Source organism: Equus przewalskii, chromosome 15 (assembly GCF_037783145.1).
Source record: "Equus przewalskii isolate Varuska chromosome 15, EquPr2, whole genome shotgun sequence".
NCBI classification, from domain to species: Eukaryota; Metazoa; Chordata; class Mammalia; order Perissodactyla; family Equidae; genus Equus; species Equus przewalskii.
The window spans coordinates 28,230,362-28,251,144 of NC_091845.1; the positions used below are offsets into that span (position 1 = coordinate 28,230,362).

A 20,783-nucleotide genomic window follows, 5' to 3' on the forward strand; every position below is an offset into this window, starting at 1 on the left:
TTTCATTACTGTTTGCTTTTATCTTTTAATTCCTTACACTTTTTGTGGATTTATCTGATTCTTATTCTGGCTTCTTGAGTTGACAGCTTAGCTTATTTTTAATCTCTTCTCCAAAATATGCAGCATAGGCTATAAACTTTTTTCTCTGAGCCTAGTTTGGCTACATCCTACCAGGTTTTTGAAATGCAGTGCCTTCATCATCATTTAGTTTTAAGTATTTCAGAATTTCTATTGTCATTACCTCTTTAACCCATGAATTATCCATAAGTAATTCTAGATGTAAGGATTTCAGCGTCTAGGTATAATGATTTGGGGTTTCATTTTACTGTTGGTTTCTAGTATTAATGCACCGTAATCAGTGAATGTGACCTTGTATGGTATCAGTTTTTTGAGAATGTATTGAAATTCCATTTATGATCAGTTTAAGTAAATAAACCATTTGTGTTTGAAGAGACTATATAGTCTCTCCATACAATCTCTCTTGGGTGCATACTTTTATATATCACTATGAGATCAGCCTGGTTAATTGTGGTATCTAAATCTTCTCTCTAAAAGTTATTGTTCAAATGTATCCTGATATTCAGTTTAAGAACTCATCTCTTTACTCAGTTCTTAGAAAATCTCAGCCATTATTTCTTCTTCTTTAATCTTTTCTCTCTCCATTGATCCCTCGTAGACATATGTTAGAACTTCTGTATCTAGCTTCCATATCCTAGTTTGATTTCAGCTTTGTCTATTCTACTACCTGCCCATCTCGTATTTCTTCCATTTCTTAGGCTGTAATTTGTTTCTGTTTCATAATATATGTTTATTTCATTTCACACAGTCTTCTTTTAGATCTGAGCATATTATTTTAAAATCCTATTATGATTGCTCTATTAACTGATTCACAGTATGTTTTTGTTCTTGTCACATTGTCTTTCCTCAGATTCTGAATAGCACTGGGCTTACCATCTCATTTTAGCATGGCTAGGTTTTTTTGTTTTTTTTTTTTAATAATTTGTATCAATTTTTTTCAGGATGGGAAGAACTTAACCCTTGCTTAATGTGTTCTAGTGAAACTGTTAAGACTTAAGATCTCTCTCTCTCTTAAAGTTGTCTGTAACTATTCAGACAGAAAAGTCACATGATAAGTATTTTATTATGTAGTGTGTACTCCATTTGAGATTAACTCTGGCTTTTCCTATACAGTCATGCACTGCAAAATGACATTTCATTCAACAATGGCCTGCATATACCACGGTGGTCCCATAATCTGAGTACCATATGGCCTAGGTGTGTGGTAGGCTATACCATTTAGGTTTGTGCAAGTACATTCTGTGATGTTCACACAATGATGAAATTGCCTAGTGAGACATTTCTCAGAACGTATCCCTGTCGTTAAGCGACGCATGACTGTACTTAGCCTCTCTTAAATAAGTACCTAAATTAAAAAGTACCTACACAACAAGACTTTAAACACGACTAGAAACGAAGTCCAATCAATCAAATGCACAGCTACTTTTAAGTAACTTCTACATACCAAGCATTACAATGAAAGATTAAAGATGGAGAAAATAAAGGCCATTCTCTTTCAAAAATTTAGGAATTAAGTAGGATTAAAGGATGTTTGTCGACTTTCATAGATTTGCACTTAAAACTCCAGGGACTTGGTGAAAAAGCGATAAAAGTAATTTGTAGCCTTGATAAAAACAAGAATCGTATATAAATTCACTGGCTTTGGTAGGTAGTTTGCTGCTTCCTCAAAGGGCCCCATTGAGAGCAATGCTTATTTAACTCGTGCTGTTAAGAAAAAAACAGAAGTATTTTCATCTTTCTTTGCCTGTACCTCAAAGATATTATAAAAGAAAGGAAAGTACTTTAAGTTACCAATGTACAGTAATGTTTTTAAGTGCTCTGTCTATATTTATTTTAAACCACATTGGGGTTTCTTGTATCAGCAGTGTGAGTAATATCTATGCTCATTTAATTATATTTTTTACTATTTCCTATAATTACAATTATTGTAGCTTTGCATTTAAGATGTTATTTTAAAACTCAAACCAAAAATGCAATCCAGAATTATAACCCTGTCACTCTGAACACAGTGAAGCTTCCCTTTGAAGTCATTAGGGCAGGAAGGAAAACAGAGTTAAAGCTTGAATATGCGTCAGTTCTGGGGAATGATGGCAACACAAAAGCCTTCCATGGGACTTTAGGAAAAAAAACCCCACAGTCTGAAGAAACGAGGGCAATGAGTGCACGAGTATTTACTGTGAAAACCAGTGGGAGGCAGTGTTAACCAGGAGGATTAGACAGATCTGGATCTGACCATGGCCAGGGCCAGCCTCCTGGCTTGCCACCTGTGCAGTTTTGTAGGGCAGGCCTCATGCTTTGATGGGTTCCCTACTCAGAAGGGTGCTGCACTTAGTTTCATGCTCTGCTGTTGCATCTGGAAATTCTTAATAATTTTTGAATTTTACACTGGACTCTAAAAATTATGTAGCTGTTCCTGTCCCTGCCCCTTACTAACTGTGTGTGTATACAAGTTCTATTACTTAGCTTCACTCTGCGTATTTTCTCATATTTGAAGTAGAGATCCTGAAATTACCTTCCTAGTGGGGTAATTCTGAAGATTAAATGAAAAACTGAATTAGTGATGATTTGTGAGTATCTCTGCAGCAGGTGGTATAGTCTAAATATTTCTGTGTCTCCTATAGAGCATCTCCACAGTCTTCAGACTCTTTGATCTCAGGACCAAATAAAAAAATATTGAGGACCCCCAAAGAGCTTTTGCTTATTTGGGCTATATCTATCAATATTTACTGTATCAGAAATTAAAACTGAGAAAATGTTAAAACAAAAAACCATGCAAACGTACATTCTATTAGCCATCAGAGTGAGGATGTCATCCCATGTCATGTAGCTCTGGAAAACTACTGTACACTCAGGATAGAATGAAAGTGAACAAGGCAAGTAGTAGCTTTATATTATTATGAAAGTAGTTTTGCCCTCTTGGTTCTCCTGGAAGGGCCTTGGAGACCTTCCTACCAACCAGGGGTCTTCAGATCACACTCTGAAAACTGTTAAATGAAATTAGCCTACTGTGATATCCAATAGGGTAGAGAGAGGTATCTCCAGAGTGAATAATTAACATGAGGTATTGGCACAGGAAACTATTCTTCCTGCTGTGAGTAAGGTCTGATCTACTATTGTCTCATAAGGCTGTATAAGAACCATGCCTATGCTCCACTCTGCTTCTGTAGGAAGATACGAGGTCAGTCTCTGAACAGAATCGTCTTGAAGAGATGAATGTAGGATGCTGAGAATAAAGCAGTTTGCTTTTAAGCTGTGCCTGTCCTCACATAGAATCAGTTTACTTTTTGGTGAGGAATTTTATCCTTACGTCATTTATCCAGAAACTTTGTCCACCTGGCACACAGCTGAGAACCCTAAAAGTAGGTGTTAAAAAGATCTCTATGAAGACCACACAGATATCATGAAGTTTGTGCACTAAAAGTTCAACTCGTTGACCTACAGCGAAGTACTGAGGCCTTCTCTCCAAGCCTGTTCATTTTCACTTTTGACAGAGCTTAAAAGACTTTGTAAACTGGTTTTATAGTTCACAGGAGAGTTTAAGCAGGCAAAGTGACAATAAAGAAAATAAAAAGCACGGCACAAGACTCTTTATATAGCGCTATATAGCCTTAACAATTTGTAGGTCATTACCATTTGAAGCACAGCACACATTCATGCCAATATTTATCCAGCACCTATTATGTGCCAGACACTGGCCTTCACCCCATGGAGACTGGGATGAATAAGTTACCACTGCTGGTCTCACCAATGTGGGAGTGACGGTCACATAAACAAGTAGGTACAATGTGATATGATAAACAGGAATGGCATAGGTAAGGATGTAATGTTTGTTGATGATTTTGATGATCATCTCTGGGATGAGTCAGAGACAGTTTCAAACAGAGTGACTTTTACAGTGTATGTTGAACAGAAGGGCACTTTCAGGGGCAAGGTGGCTTGTAGGAAGTATTCCAATGAAAGACTGGATGATAGCCAGAAAAGTAAACATAGGCCAGACTGTAAAAGAATTTGAAAAATGTACTGAAAGAATGGGTAGCATCAACAAGACTTGGTGGCCAGTTAGATGTGGGGGTGAGGGGGCACACACAAGGAACTCTCATGTGTTTCTGGTTTGTACAACTAAGTAGATGGGTGCAGACTAGAAGATGATGAGTTTGGTTTTGTGTGTGTGTGAGAGAAAGAGTGGCCCTGAGCCAACATCTGTTGCCAATCTTCCTCTTTTTGATGGAGGAAGATTGTCACTGAGCTAGCATCTGTGCCAATTTTCCTCTATTTTATGTGGGATGCTACCACAGTGTGGCTTGACGAGTGGTGCTAGGTCCACGCCCAGGATCCAAACCTGCAAACCCTGGGCTGCTGAAGTACAGCGTGCATACTTAACCACCATGTCACCAGGCCCCATGAGTTTGGTTTTGGGCAAGCTAAATTTGAGGTGTTTGTATGCCATCAGGAAGGGATAGTTAAAGGTACCAAAATTAGGTAAGAGGAAAGTGAATGGTAACAGGCATTCAGAGTATTGCATTAGAGCTAGCAACAGTTTAAAAATATTGAAGTTGTTCTTGAGTAATGTTGACAAGTAATTTCTATTATTTTTAAGGAATCACTTATGTCCTAAGTGACATGGTGGGTAAATGAATGAACACATTTCTTTAGGTGGCTTTTAATCCAGCTCACCTACATGATATTTGGAGATCCACTAGTTTAGGACTACTTTTCTTTTCTCTTATTTAGGCCTAAGAACAGCTATCTTTGATTAATTCCAGAGGTGAGATATTTAGCACGTGGTATAAAATAAAAACCACTGAATGAGACAAATATACCCCAAAGCTGAGTATAGATAAATAAATCAGTTTCCCTCTTCCCTTACCATGAAATACATGATTAGCTGCATTACTGACTTTAGGACAAAATTCCTTGGAGCACCATCGTAACAGCCAAATCAGTCACAGAACTCGGGCAGCAATGTTAGGATTTCGCCTGAATTATTAAGCGATGGTAAAACCCGGAAGTTATTTTAAAAGCTGATCCAGATTAGTGGATAAAAACTCTAGAAGCAGCCCTAACTTTATGCTATAACTGCCTACCCTAAAGTTTGACAAACCAGTAGCAACTACCCAGTTATTTTGAGGCTGTCTGTGCTATTTAAACACTGCTGGTGGTTGTCACATTTCCAGGGACCTTACTTAGTGTGCTATTTAACTAAAGCTTCGACTATAATGCTCTTCTAATCTTAATTCTTAATCTAATTAAGAGCCAGGTCAATATTTAAAATAGTTACTATTTGCCAAGAAAGCAGCCAGTAATATGGCTTACTTCAAATACGAGAGTACTACTGATTGGAGGTGAAGGTGCTGACCTCAGCTGAAAGTCTTTGTGCACTTCCTGTTACAGCGTTAATTCAAGGAAAATAAAACCCTTAACAATGAGCTTTACTTTCAAATTTATTAAGATACATGTGACTGGAGTAGTTGGTAATTTAATGAATATAATGGGTGCATTGAGAAGTTGCTGACCAAGGGAGCTAGCTACCTTGGAACCAAAATAGAAATGAGGATGTACAATTGGTGCCACATTGGCTAAAGGTTTGTGAGACTGGATTGCAGCTATGAAGCTTGACTCCAAATATTTACATACCATAAGGTATATCAGCGACCCTTTTCCCTCCTACTAAAGTGGAAAGGGTCTGGGTTTGAACATCATTTGGACCCTTGGAAGCTCTGAGCCAGGAGCAAGTTATTTGTTCTCTTTGAGATTCATATTTTTCACCTTTAAATCCCAAAGACAGTACTGTAATCTTCAAAACACATTGTAAACTCTAAATATTATCATTAATAAAGTAAAATTTTCACTACTGATTAACTAAACCATATTTAAAAAGGTTTATCCCCTATTAAGTGTTTGCTGAAATTCAATGTAAGGATTTTTAAATAAATGTAACTATTTAATTAATGTAAATAGTTAATTGATAATTTAATTAACTTTAATTAATTTGTGTTATTGAAACATAAAACCACAGAAAGCATGCAAATCTACTTTTGTAGGGTCACATGGTACTTTCACCTTTCTGGAACAAACACTCTAGGAGAACCTGAAGCCTTGGAAGGGTTTGACACATTAAAAGGCAAACAGAACCACAACATCTTACACATGTACACATTAGAAAAAACATGCAATTGTCACAAGCTGAGAGAGGGAGTAGGTTTTTTAAAATCTGCCTTCGCTTTCCACTACCATAGCAATGAAACAAGAAAAATGTCTCAGTTTAAAAATTAAGAAACAGATACATACTCATCATGAACAATGGTGGGGCCGTCTCTTGTTAAGGCCTCTTCCTTGATGACGTTAATAAGTTCAAAGGTACTGCTTATGGGGGCATCTGGGTTAGGCCATTTGGGACACTGAAAATGCCGAACTTCTAGGACGTAGTCATCCTACAAGCAGTACAACATGAGTCACATCCCATCCTTTGTTTCATTGTATCTATAATCTAATGACTAGAACTTGCTCCGGAGAAAGTATATATTACAGGTAACTAAAAAGTACCAGATTAACCAAACTGCGGCGAGTCAGAAGAAACATACTAGGGAGGTCTGCTTGCCATTCAAAAATGACCAGGTCATGACTGTGAAATAGTAGAATCCTATTTTGTTCAGGCAAAAATTTCAAGTGACAATAAATTATAAGAGACTTTATACCCTACTTTACCTTCTTATCTATAAAATTAAAGGAAAAAAAAGGAAAGGGGTTAGCTCATCATTTAAATTACTAATATAAGATGGGCCGTCTCTGACCCACTCCACAGGAAGGCAGTTATGACACATCAAAATGTTGTTTACTAGAAAAAAAGTCAATAGTATCATCTCTGCAACACATTGCAAGGTTTACATTTCTGATGGCAAAGAAAATATTGAGCCCTACTATATTGTTTTTATAATTAGGTCAACAGACCTATTTGTATGCACGCTCAATCGGAGGAATGGTTACATTTCATCTACGCAGTTGGAAAGAGCAAATATTTGAAGGAAGAAAGAAGGGAAGTGTATGTATTTAAAATTAAGTCACACTCAAATGCCTGGGCCTGTCTCGAGGGTGGTGAATTACTTCATTATTACTTAGAAGGATGGTCCAGGGCCCAGGTTTGCTTATTACTGAGGAACTGAGGTTTAGGTTACCTGTGTAGCTTCAAGGATGAAGTCATGGATGATAATTTGTTCTTCATTAGAGAGGCACAGTCTGTCCTTGCTGATAAGGGTGACGGTAAAGGCCTCACAGTTCATGGATTCTTCTCGACTTGGCCAGTACACAAACTCATCTTCTGCCTATGGGAACCACAACAAATTCCTCTGCAGTGCTGTCAAACATTTGATTTTGAATTTTCTTGCAAAATGATTTATGTTTGCCATTTCCCATACCTCTCAAATCATCTTTTAAAATGAGTTCACAGAATTATAGCCCCATCTAATCATGCCAAGTTTGACTATTGTATTCTATTGTAAAATATACTTCATAACCATTTCCTAGCACCTCTCATCTATGTCACCATAACAACCAAAAAACCCTCCCTCTAGAGGGGATGTATTACCCCCAGCTGAGAAGTGCTCTGTAATAGAATTGTCATAGTAAAAAAGGAGACAGGATCTAGATCAAATAATTTTAATTTATTATTTCACAATTGCTTAAGCAACTAAGCCACGCTAATTGTTATTTCCTATGGATTATGTTAACAGTTCCACAGTTGTTTAGCATTTTGCAAAGGACTTTCATAAGCATTATCTTATTTTATTTTTACAATACGCTAGTGAGGCTAGGGATTTTTATCATCTGTCTTTACAGATGAGGACACCAAGGCTCAGAGAGGTCCAAAAATTGCCTAAAATCACACTGCTAATAAATGGTAAGGGATAGAACCTTTTTTTTTTTTTTTTTTTTTTTAGGAATAGTGACCCTGAGCTAACATCTGTTGCCAGTCTTCCTCTTTTTGCTTGAGGAAGATTGTTGCTGAGCCAACATCTGTGCCAATCTTCCCCTATTTTATGTGGGATGCTGCCACAGTGTGGCTTGACGAGTGGTGCTAGGTCCACGCCTGGGATCCGAACCTGTGAGCCCCAGGCCACTGAAGTGGAAGTGGAGTGCCTGAACTTAACCGCTATGTCATTAGCCTGGCCTGGGATAGAACCTTTTGGGAAAGAAGTACGTAAATATGCACATAACTACAAAGTACCCTTTAAAAGAAAAGTTAATCTGTCAATGTGAGGTTTCAAAAGGGGCTAACAGAAAGTCTTTCAGCCTTGAATCAGGCAAGCTTTAAATGTTCATCTATTTTAAGATTAAGCATAAATATTCAGGCTTGGTACTTGAATTCTATCCCTGAAAACTGTGGAGGCCTAAGAAAAAGTTAATCATTGCGTAGGCTGGAGATTTTGTGAGTAATACAATGATTATGACAATAAGCACTCCCCCCACCTCTTTTTCTGATCAGCTCAAATGGCAAACTACAGTTTGCCTGTAAAATATAGATTTCTATGGGCATTTTCCTGAAAATGCTTAGATACTACTAGTGAAGTCAGAAATAATTCTGAATAATGTTCAAAACAAAGAAGGTTTTGTTTAATCTTACATTGTTGCATTAGAAATGAGCCAACAGTCCAATAAGACTTATCACCCTTTCAAGTTTCAATATAGCTTATTGCCAAGTACATTTTTATTTTTAAAGCTCAGCATAAGGGGAAACAGATTAGCAATTGGGTTTAGTCTATACAAAAGAAGTCTGTAACTGTCATGGGTTTTAATACATTTTGTCCAAGGAAATGGAAGTGGGACCCTTGTAACAGATACTAAAGACAAGCTAATGATGGACAAGGCCTCTAAATGTAACCAATATGCACAGATTAAGCATAGGATTTAGGGTTGGATGTGATCCTGAATAAATTAATCTTTCTGAGCCTTAATTTCCATATCTGAAAAGTGGGACTAATAAAATTATGTACCTCAAAGAAATTAACATGAACAGTAAATTATCAAATTGGTCTAATGACTGCCAAAAGTATTTTACAAGAAAGGGAGAAAAAACTTGAATACAGATAGTAAACTAGGGAATAACTGATCATCTTGAAAGACTAAGAAAAATAAATGCTACTTCTTAATTCAGTAGGCACTCCAGTCTCATGGTTATTTTACTTCCAAATATATTTATAGGTCAAAGATGCCTAGGCCTCTATAACAGTGCTTTCTGAGTTAGGAACCAGTGACTTTTGGGCTATTCACAGAATTGTGGTCTTGTAAAGTTATAGTAGTAGTAAGTAATAAAACAAACAAAAGAATACAGAGACATTATCTTTGGAAAAACTGTACTAAAGAATCTGACTTTTGACCCCGGAGCTGAAAGTACAGACATGTATGATACCAGCCTAGCCTCCCTGGGCCTCAGCAACACTGAGATGACATGTTCCAGGGCAGTTTCTGTATCCTCACAGTCTGCAGAACATGTATCAACTTATTTGGTCCAGTATCCCCCCCAGCCTCCCCATACAAATGAGCTTGTGGGTAGATGCTTTTGGTGACTGTCCTCTGTTAAGTGACAATAATAAAATACTGACTCATCCAACAAATGAACGTTTTAACAACCCTAAATGCTCCAATTTCCACATGCCAAACAGAATAGACCCTTATTGCCAGCTAATTTGAAAATTTACACTCCAGTTTTTAGCTTAAGATTCTCAACTGTGTTGCCATTCTATCATACAGAAGCAATCTTGGTACTCTGAAGCTGGAGCAAAATGCGACAAAGTGAAGAAGTTCCTACTGACTGGGCACACAGTCAAATGCATGTCATCAAGACTAGGGGTTCAATCACATGCTGTTCTTTCTCGAGTAAAAAACTCACTAATCTGACACACATGGAGGCAGATCCTCATTGTTTTTTGTTTTTGTTTTTACTCTGTGGGCTAATGTGTCCTCATAGTAGCTTTTGAAGACCCAGCTAATTCTGAAACTTAAAAATGCAGTGAGATCTAAGCACAAACATTTAAGTTTATTTTTATAAACTTGCTCGCCCTTCTCCTCTATAGTCTAGAGACCTCAATAGGAAGTACGAAAGGGAAGAGAAAGAGGTAGTAGCTTAGTCAAGGTCTGAAAAAGCAGCTTTAAGTTGGAACAAAACAGCCTTTCCTTATCTCCTTCCCTGTAATAGATCTGTCTTGCCTATGGAATGGTGAAAAATAATGATACATTATTAGTACTTCTGATACAGTTTTTTGGGCTCCAATTATTTGTGTATACCCTTGGGCAAGTCACTTCCTTCAGTTTTCTCAGCTATTAAATAAGATGATAACAGTACTATGTTATAAAATTGTAGAGAGGATTAAATGAATTAATACATAGAGTAAACACAGTTACATACTCAAATGTTAGCTGCTATTATTATTTATTTATTTTTCAAAAGTGACATATAGCAACTAAAAGGTCACGTTAAGGTCATACATTAATGAGGTTTCTAAAAGGTTCTTTTTCAAAACGTTCTTCCACACTGTCATGTAGAATACAACTGAGGCGTGCTATCACCAGAATCAGAGACTCAAACAATGGAACTGATAAGGACGGTAACTGTGAGACTACGAAAGGAATCTGCACAGACGTAAAGATGAGAAGTCTAAATTCCCTCCCCAGCATATACAGACACTGTAGCCCTGTGGCGAGGTATCAAAGTAATTTATGCTTATGGCCTCACAGGCTCATTAATATATAGCAGATGTGCTTTACTTACCAAGCTCTGGTTGTCTGGCAGCATGACAATGATCTGTGCATTATGATCCCAAATCATTCGCCAGAAATCTTTCGTAGTATGTGGCAGAGGATGCTGTGTTATAATAAATTCATTGCTCCTATAATAGCCCTTCAGTTAGGAAGACAAACAATCAGCGATTATGAACGTTTTATTCTAATTTTGTGTAGTAAAACATTCATGAAATAAGACAACATTGTTTTGACGACACTAAAATAATTGAAAAAGCATTTAGTACGTTTGGCTAATTTTTAGATGTACTTCTGCTAACATGTGTAGACAATTTTCTCTCCATGTGCAATTCACTTCTGGTTACCCCTGCTGTTTGTACTTAATAGTAATTTCAACATTTATTCAAAGACTAGATGGGTGAAATTAACAATAAAATTAATTCCTTAACAAGCATTCTGCTTAATGTAAGTTTTTGTACGCAACTGATTAGGGGTCTTTTGTTAGAGGTTTCCAGATATGGAAATCTCTATAATTTTGCTATTACACATGGAGAACTTATTTGAAAAATGAAATCAGTCGCATAGGTGGTATCTGCTGTTTAGCACCTTTCAGCTTAATTGACTTTATTTATAATTAACTGTTGACTCTCACCATGATATAAGAAGCATTAATGTAATCTGTTCCTTTCATTCCAGGCAACGGTGCAAGACCCACTCGAGCACGCTCAGCTATCATATGGAAGAAACAAAAACACCACATATGCCTTATTATACACACACAACCGACAGCGCTTCCTGAGATTTACTTGGTGAGTAATCTATCCCCCGGCACCCCTTTCTTTTTAAGACTTACCTATATTTTTAGTAAAGCTAAAGTGTTATCAGCTAAGGCAGAATGTAAAATGAAATTTGCTGCACATCCCAGAAGGACACAGGCATTAGAGGAATAAAATTTTACTGTGGGAGAGGTTTTCACAGCAGATCACTAAGAGAACACTCTGAGCAGAGAGGACAGAGGGTTTCAGACAATTTTTGACCCTGGTTTGATATTCCTACAATTATACCAACATACTGTACTTTGCTCTTTTGCCATCCCCTTATCCATATCTTTCTCCCCGTAAAGGGCTTAGAAAACAGTGACCTTTTTCAGTAGAGATAATCTCTCCAATGATCACTCATGCCTGTGTCTACAGCGCACACATAGTAGCCCCTGCTGTGTCCCAAGTTATTTATACAAAGGTCACCACCTGTCAACAGTACTTTGATCTCAACAGCCAGAGTACTTTGACAATGTAGGTCTAGTTGTTCAGATTAATCTGGGACTCTAAGTTTTAAAGAAGTGTTAGTGCCACAGTGATAAGGGCTTTACGTTTTTTTAAGTTAAGATATGTAGAAGTAACCTAATTCTTGAATTTTGAGGTGAACTGAAGCTAAATTTCATGTCACATAGATGCAGCAACTTGCTGGCACTGACAGCCACCCTCCCAGTTTGATCAAACTGCCTTAGTTGTACTGAGCATAACTTTTCCATTCGGTAGTAGCTCCCTCTTTACATAATACATAAAGTTCAATGAAAAAAATGCTAACATACTCAACCAAATCAAACTGATTTTAAGATCTTACATGGCACAACTGAAGAGTTTCTGTTCTTTTCTTTGTTACACTCTTTCTGAGCACTAAAGCATTCCACATATTTTGCATTACATTGTGTGACCAGCTGAAAGAAAAGCAACATTTTAGTTTTCATTCAAAGGTATAATTGTGGATGTGTTAACTAACCTTATTGTGATAATCATTTCACAATATCTCCATATATCAAATCATTACTTTGTACACCACAAACGTAAACAATGTTAGATATAAACCAGAAGAAACAACAAAAAAACCAAAGGTATAATTGATAAAATTTGCTTGATCATCTGTCAAAAATATCAATAATCAGATTACTGATGAACAAAAACATTTCTGGGGCCGGCCCCATAGCCGAGTGGTCAAAGTTCCGTGCTCTGCTTCAGCAGCCCTGGTTCGTGGGTTCAGATCCCGGGTGCAGACCTACTCGACTCATCAGCCATGCTCTGGAGGCATCCCACATAGAAAAAGTAGAGGAAGGTTGGCACAGATGTTAGCTCAGGGCTAATCTTCCTCAAGCGAAAAAAGAGGAGGATTGGCAATGGATGTTAGTTCAGGGCAAATCTTCCTCACCAAAAAATAAATAAATAAATAAATAAAATTTCTGTATCCCAAAGAACACTTGTTTGTGTTTCAGGAGTGGTGCTTCTCTCAATTACCTTGGTTATCTTTATGCTTTTCTTATTTCTACCATCAGGCCATAGGCTTCTTGATGACAGGTACTATGTCAGCAATAGATATTTATTGAATTAATGTGGATTTTTCTGTTGATGTCACTGCCTTTGTGAATTTTTTTCTGTAATTCCTCACAGGCACATGAGACTCAAGTGGGTCTACACTAGACAAGACTGCTTTGTGGTAAAAGAGCTAATCATGTTTCTTGAACACAAAGCACTAACTGGGTTCTCAGTAAATTTCTGTTGACATGAACTGATACTGTTCTAAGGCCATTATAAATAATTAGCCCAGTAGTTTAGTTTTGTTATTCTTTCTGTTTCTATTGCTTGGTTGAACCATTTTGTCAATCCTATACTTTTGGGGGGCGCATCCATCTTAGTAGAGTGTATGGGAATGGTCTCCCCCAAATGCTTTAGTACTACTATCAATGGCCCTGGATGTAGCTTTCAAGTTTGGGATGCCTGCTTCTTTCTTCTACTTCAGTTCTAAAGTGGCTAGTGCTTGTAAAAGAACCAATTATTTGGTTTCCAATGGAATGAACTGATTTCTTCGGTGAATTTTTTTTAAAGTATGTGTAAACAAATATTGCAGAAATAGAAAAGAAAGGCAGAATTTAAGAAATGTTGGTACTTAATATTTTTTAAGAATTCATTTTAAACATAAAATGAGACACTATGTCCTCACTATGAATTACGTCAGATGGTTTTTAGAGTAGTTTGGATGTTATAGAAGGAGAGCTAGGAATTTAAAATTGTTTTGACTGAACTCAGTGAAATTAATCTACTTTTCACTTCGTATTACTTGTTATAATTTGCTTGGCAGTCTCATTTCTTTAGCTGAGATTCAAATGAAGGCTTCAGAGTCTACAGAAAATTTTACCATGAAAACTAAAACTGCACAGATTCATCTTATTCTTTCCATCTTGACACTACATATAGAACAATGTGCAAAAAAATAGAATTTAAAAGACTAATGAGAGACTAATAAATTAGAAAGCACTTAGTAATTGGAGAGAGAGATAACATTTGAAAGTTATAATAAATCCTCTGAAATAACTGAGTTTTTCTCATCTTAATTACTTTAATAGTCCTTACAGTCTTTTTTCACCTTTATTTCAGTCAATTCCATATAAACCTTAGCTGCCTATAAACTTCATCTTCCTATCAAAGAAAAAGAACAACCATGTAGGAAAAGTTAACTTTTGTCTAATATTCTTTAGTAACTCTTTTTTAGTTTCTAGATTATCTGTTAGGATAGTCTTTCAAATAGCTTTATTTTTAGGACAATATGCCAACAAATAACCATTCTTAATAAGGATAAGGTAGATTAGTTCAGAAAAAATACAGAGAATATTTTTTAAACTGGAACAACTGACTCAAAGCATTGTCATTGTGGCCAGGGGCTGATATTTATGTTCAGAAAAAGTCATGAATTGCTCAGAAGCAAATACAAAGCACTATGCCATCTACTTGGATACCAACAATTCATACATACGTCAAAACTTTATTTCCTTCACATTATGATAGAGGAGTATAAATAGTAATCCATTTCAGTCTATACAAACTCAACACATTTCTTTACTTCCTTGTTTCCATTTTTTTTTAACCAAAGAAACGTATTCAAAGCACTACCTTGAATTGTTTTTCCAGTCGTGTCTTTCCTCCTACTCCTGGTATGAGGATGCTGTTAACATAGCTATGCAGCTGATTTGAAGATACTTCAGTCTCCTTTCCAAGAATGGCTTCCAGCAAGGCATCATGGATGAAAATGTACTGCTCCTAAAAGGCACATTAGATGGTAGTCACTGAGGAGAGCTGTTAGAGGGTAGCCACCTCTATCCTGGTTCATGAAATCTACCTTAGATTAACTCTGCCTCTAACAGGGACCTCCAGTGAATTTCTTCGAGCATTTATAGCTAGGTGGTTTACTCTAAGACTCACTTATTCATCATAACTTATTCTAGGGTACGGTCTGTGCTGATTTTAGCTCTGTATTCCATACCATGCCCAAAATAGTGGGTTCAATGCAGCAAGCCATGGAGAAATGTGTGTTCAATGAAGGGCTCTAGAACCATTCTCTCATATGTATTTCTCAGGCCAGACAACATGTTAACTCCTCATAGCATCAAACACAGCCTAGCTACAACAGTATCTGCTTCAAAAGTGCCTGTGTAGTTACTGAGAAATCTAAATTTAAGATCCACACAGAAATGGTAAACTATGAGTCAAAGAATAGTATCAAGGTTAGGAGATCTTCTCATACAAACCTGTACATGCTTTCATGCCCTAAGAGAATGAATCTGGCTCCTCAGTATCATTCAGCTTTCAGTTAAAGCATGTGCTAGAACCTCATGAAAGCGCTGGCAGCTACTCCTTACCTCAGTCTGGACGAGGTAGTTACGCTGTGTCCTGATATGCTTCAGGAATCCCAGGACGTTAACTGTGCTTTTGTCTTTTATCTGTTGCAGCATGCTGTCTATTACAATGTAGGTGCCTGTCCTGCCCACACCAGCACTGGAAGAAATGCAGACACTCAACTAGTACCTTTTGCTTTTAACTGTGGACTGGAAAAATTACGATCTAAATATCTAATGAGCTTAGAAATAACCCTGTTGTGTAGATAACCTAGTGTAGTTGACATAGGTTATTCATTATGGATAGTATCCAAAAACTTTATCAGGACTTTTCCCCCTCAGGAGTCTTGATGGAGAGCAAAGACTGCCTTTATCCCAGAGGAGCTGGAGACAGATGTTATATATTTGCTTTCTCGGCCTCCCTTGCTGCTCAAGGTCAGTGATGCAAGAGACTGAGAGGTGTCTCTCCTGGCAGCAGCTGTCTCCACCCAGAACCACACTGACAGAGTCATTGTGTCGTTTTCCTTGCTGTTTAGCCATGTGCCTGGTTCTCCAACTCTGCCAGTGACTCTGGGAGTACCCATTATCCTTTCAATAAACTTCATTCTGCACAACTCCCCCCAGTCTGCCCAGTATGAGAAAGTTCCCATTTAAAGGGATGCTTTCTTTTAGTAATCCAGGTATAGAATAAGAATGCTACATCTGGAAAATTTGTTCTCTGATTCACATTTTTAAATTGTATTAAACTAAAATACTCAGGAAGATCTAAGTTCTGTAGTACTGAATAACAAGCTTCTTTTGGCAGAATCCCCCAGCAGGTTCCCCATCTCACACAACTCCACTGACACCTAAGCTCTTTGATAGACTTCCATCTGTTTTTTTAATGATTCCTAAATGGGTTAGCAAAACTGTAGAGTTCTCATGGGATTTTAAACAGAAGATGGGTTCCAATTTCTGCAACATCCCAAAAGATGCGCTTAGAAAATGCTGTGCAGCCATGCAACATAAATCATAGAATGAGCAACATCCATTTGAATACCAAAGTGAAAAAAAAAAAGCCAAAAATGCAATTACAAATGAAACAAAACAAAAAGCATTTTTAAACAACCAACTAAGGTTGTTTAAGGTAGTTAAGGAGAGAAAATAGGCTTTACAGAAGGCTTTCCCAGTGCTTTTTAAAAGGTATTTTATATAGCGTGTATACACTAAAATTCTGAAAATAAAATTTATACATACTATAAATATTATTTAGAGGAACCCTACAGAAAAACCATATACAAAAACTTGAAATCTCTAGTGCAGAAAGCTCTAAAGTTCTGTTTAAAGTCAGATTTTTATATGTTAAGAGCAGCCTACAATTTCCCTATAAACAATGGGGATTTTATTAATAACAAGATGATGTATAAACCAGAGATTAGGGCCAGCCATGGTGGCCTAGTGGTTAAGTTCAGCACACTCCGCTTCAGTGGCCTGAGTTCAGTTCCTGGGCACAGACCTACACCACTCTATTAGCAGCCATGCTGTGCTGGTGGTCCACATACTAAAAAACAGAGGAAGATCGGCACAGATGTTAGCTCAGGGTGAATCTCTCAGGCAAAAAAAAAAAACCAAACAACCCTAGAGATTAATCCTCTAAAAGATTTTATTTTACCCTTAGAGACAGATGCTGTTTTGTTTTTCTTTTGAGGAAGATTAGCCCTGAGCTAACTACTGCCAGTCCTCCTCTTTTTGCTGAGGAAGACTTCCCCTGAGCTAACATCCGTGCCCATCTTCTTCTACTTTGTATGTGGGACGCCTACCACAGCATGGCGTGCCAAGCGGTGCCACGTCCGCACCCGGGATCCAAACCAGTGAACCCCGGGCTGCCAAGAAGCGAACGTGCGCACTTAACTGCTGCACCACCGGGCCGGCCCAGAAGCAGATGATTTCTTAATATTATGGGAATATAGTTACTTTACATAACCCTAACAGGTCGTATTTGTCCCACTTTTCAGTGGAAGACTCAGTTTCTAAATCAAACGAAGCAGTAGCAGAGCCACAGTGGTCCAAGTTCAGAAAGCCCAAACCCCATGCTCTGCCCACTTCAAATGTCGAATCCCAGGCAGAAGAAAGAGAAAGACACCAGCCCTACCTGCAGTGCACCAACACAGGGCCCATTTCTGGCGTCCGGGCTGCTGAGGATCTCCTCACAAAGGTCAAGACCGGGAGGGCGTACTCGGGAACTCCCATGTCAGGCCACTGCGTGTAGTGGTACTGGATCACTACCCTTTCATTCTGACGACCCTTGGGATTTCCCTTCTGACCCTATGAGAAAAGTGAAAAAAGATGTCTTTGGGCGGAAAGTGGGCATTCTGGCTAACAATAATGTAAAGATGTCAGGAAACACAACCTCTTCACCTCATACGCCCTAATTACTGTTCCTGTGCTAGGTTATTTCCTCTTTGTGGCCGTCTCATGCAGTAAATGGAGACGTTACCAGCTGCATGGGAAGCATCAGACATCTCTTAGAAGAGAAAATGTTTTAAGATTGTACCAAGAATGAATGTTTAATATCAGTGTTTTGAATTTGGAACCATCCAAAGCATTTTGTAAATTGCCCACAGGGCCTCCATTTCCTGACTTCTTGCCCCAACTCCAGAAGGCCTCAGTGCTTTGTTTTCATCTGACCTTTGCCCTGACTCCCATTCTTTCTCCACTGTCCAGGTTGGACCTTCAGAAGCCCAGTGCTGGCTGCTGCTGTACACTCTCCAGGAATTGTGGGGAAAATCCTACGTAACAAATGATTCTCAGTCTCTAGAGTCAAAGGCAACAATACATTTACCTGTCACTTTCATAAATGAATTTGTTAGAGCAGTTTTCCTTTAAGGGGCTGAACTTCTTACATTTTAACTACTTTGGATGAAAAATTTCCCCAAGTAGATCATTTGCTGTGATGTGTTTTTTCTTATTATCAATACCTCTAAAATTTTAAACTTTTTTTTGATGACTCAGGGTCATTAATCAATCAATACAGAAGCTTCTCAGCTGTTTGGCCCTTGGTACAAAGGCCCTGGATGGCTTTGATTTCTTAATTCTTCTGTTAACTCTCTTTTTACTATTTCTTTCTCATTTTCAGTTACTACTTTTTCCTCTGGTCAGTGTACAAAACACATGAAGCTCCTATTTGACCTCCTCCTCTGACTTAAGCTGCTTCTAAAACAAGAGTAAGTGGGCCATGGTCAAGTACCTGAAGGGTTTCCATGAGCAATGGGCTTTGTAAGTATAAACCGGTTATTGGTTGGCTTGAGCCAACTAACAGCTCTCTTATAGAGAATACAGATAAATACAGTGGCACTGACTTTTATATACTTCTGCCAATCTTCGAAAAAACTATACATAGAAAGGACTGTTAACCTGGGATCACAAGTGGGCTTCAGAGCCACTGAAACTGTAGATAAAAACGTGAGTAAATATGAATTCTTCTGGGGCAAGGGGGCTACAGTTTTATCACATTCTCAAAGATGTCCAAGACTCAAAAATAAAAGAACTTTTGCTACAAACCACTGACATACCTCAGCCTCTGCAGAGTAACACTTTATGTTTTTCTTAATGAGCATCTCTCTAGAGTTCATAGTACTGCTGTAATGATCTAAGAGTCTTGATGGGACAGTGGAATTTGAAAAAAGAGAAACAGAATGTGAAAGCAGCATTTCCACCAGGTGTGGCTCTCAGGATGTTAACAGTTCTACAGCAAAGGGTCTTGTTGTTAAGTCACGTTAGGAAACACTAGGCAGAACAAAGTTTTAGAGGTGTCGTCACTTCAGCACTTTGGCCACTTGTGTTCCTTGTAATTTCTAAAAGGGGAGACATATTATATAGCATTCATTTCCCATAGTTACTGAATAGCAGAATCTGATTTTTGCAAGCATCTTGCATGACTAGTATTCCTTGGAACACACTTTGGGAAACAATGCTTTAAAGCTGTCAGAAAATTGGAATTAAAAAGTTAAACCAACAAACAGATGCTGCCATATTTGCTGGTTACCAAAACCCAAGAGGACCTTTTTTTTTTTTAAAAGAAGCCTTCTTTAGGAAGAGATTAAAGAACGCAATCAGGCCAGTTAAATTCTATTATGTGCTTTGCCAATATCTTTCACACCATATATTGATGTCAATCAAAAGACTTGTGAAAAAATGTTTTAAAAATACATTTTAAACCAAGTTGGTTATGAGAATTGGCCTTGGCTGTACAGTAATTTTCATACAAGTTTAAAAAGAGATGCCCTGGCAGCCCACCCAATTCCTTCAATACCTTTTTCACTTTTGTATTTCTGACTGAAAAACGACGAACAGTATAGCAGGCATGTACTTTTGTGCTCTTCAGTGTGACAATGATGTTTCCATACTCCTCACTATTCTCTGTTGGCCAATACTGATCACATTTCCGCTGCAAAAAGTTAAAAAGTTATAAATTATATCTGCAATTTATGCCCCAATTCTACTGTTGATAACGTGATTTCAAACGACAGAGTCAAAACACAGGTAATATTGCCATGTAGTTGACTGAAAAAGGAACACAGAGGATGAATTGCTTACAGGCAGACATGACCTCTGATGAAGTTAATCTTGGGATAATTTGGGGCAAGATCATTTGAGTAATGGGCCTCGTATTAGATCATCTTTCAACACATGATGTACTTGAAAGAGGGCCTAAGAAAGATGTTTGTTTGACCTGTAAGAAATGTGGGTAGGATATGTTATAAAGGGAGTTTAAGTATCATTTGGAGGTTAGGCTGCATTCACAGTTACAAGAAAGTCTTTTGCAACTGTGAAAATCTTCGTGTTACAACCTGGGTCATCAAGGCAAAACGGATTCTACAGTCAAAGTGAAGTGACAGTGATTCTGAGCAACGAACCTGAGGCGGATCCCTTATTCCAGCCTAAATTAGCATCATCTAATGTAAGCTCATAATCCAATACATTCCAAAATATTAATCATCATCTTAAAAAAAGGTCCTATTAACGATGGTCAAATGTTTAAGCAGTCTTTACTTCCCCCAATCTGAACTATTTGTAGTTCCTGGACTATTCTGTGTCTCTTCCAACTTCCCTGCTTTTGTGCTTTCTATCCGCTATACTTGGAATGTCCTTCCTTATCTTTTCATCCTGTGTAACACCTCCTCCCCCTCATCGTTCAAATCTCATCTCAAATATTAGCTCCTTTACAAAATCTCTGTAGTGCAGGATGCATTCATCCATTTTGCAGCATTCCCCTAATATCCTATTCATCTCTATCATCACATTTAATCTACTCTGGTAAGTGCTTAGCTCTCTT

At 37.8% G+C, this 20,783-nt stretch overlaps 1 protein-coding gene and 1 long non-coding RNA gene across 7 annotated transcripts in view; one reads left to right on the forward strand and one right to left on the reverse strand.

The window, feature by feature from the left end:
* PTPRG (protein tyrosine phosphatase receptor type G) overlaps nt 1–20,783 on the reverse strand; it is a 676,181-nt gene that overhangs the window by 8,912 nt on the left and 646,486 nt on the right. For all 6 annotated transcript variants that reach the window (XM_070576964.1, XM_070576965.1, XM_070576962.1 and 3 more), the window contains 9 exons: nt 19,761–19,895; nt 17,601–17,773; nt 15,494–15,629; nt 14,748–14,894; nt 12,433–12,526; nt 11,462–11,538; nt 10,841–10,969; nt 7,251–7,397; nt 6,367–6,509 (listed from right to left, as the gene is read on the reverse strand). In XM_070576964.1, coding sequence (XP_070433065.1) covers nt 6,367–6,509; nt 7,251–7,397; nt 10,841–10,969; nt 11,462–11,538; nt 12,433–12,526; nt 14,748–14,894; nt 15,494–15,629; nt 17,601–17,773; nt 19,761–19,895 — 1,181 coding nt within the window. The remainder of the gene's footprint in view (nt 1–6,366; nt 6,510–7,250; nt 7,398–10,840; nt 10,970–11,461; nt 11,539–12,432; nt 12,527–14,747; nt 14,895–15,493; nt 15,630–17,600; nt 17,774–19,760; nt 19,896–20,783) is intronic.
* Nucleotides 11,506–20,730, forward strand: LOC139076144 (uncharacterized). Its single transcript, XR_011527437.1, has 2 exons — nt 11,506–11,618; nt 18,585–20,730. It is a non-coding gene; the product is annotated as an uncharacterized lncRNA (long non-coding RNA).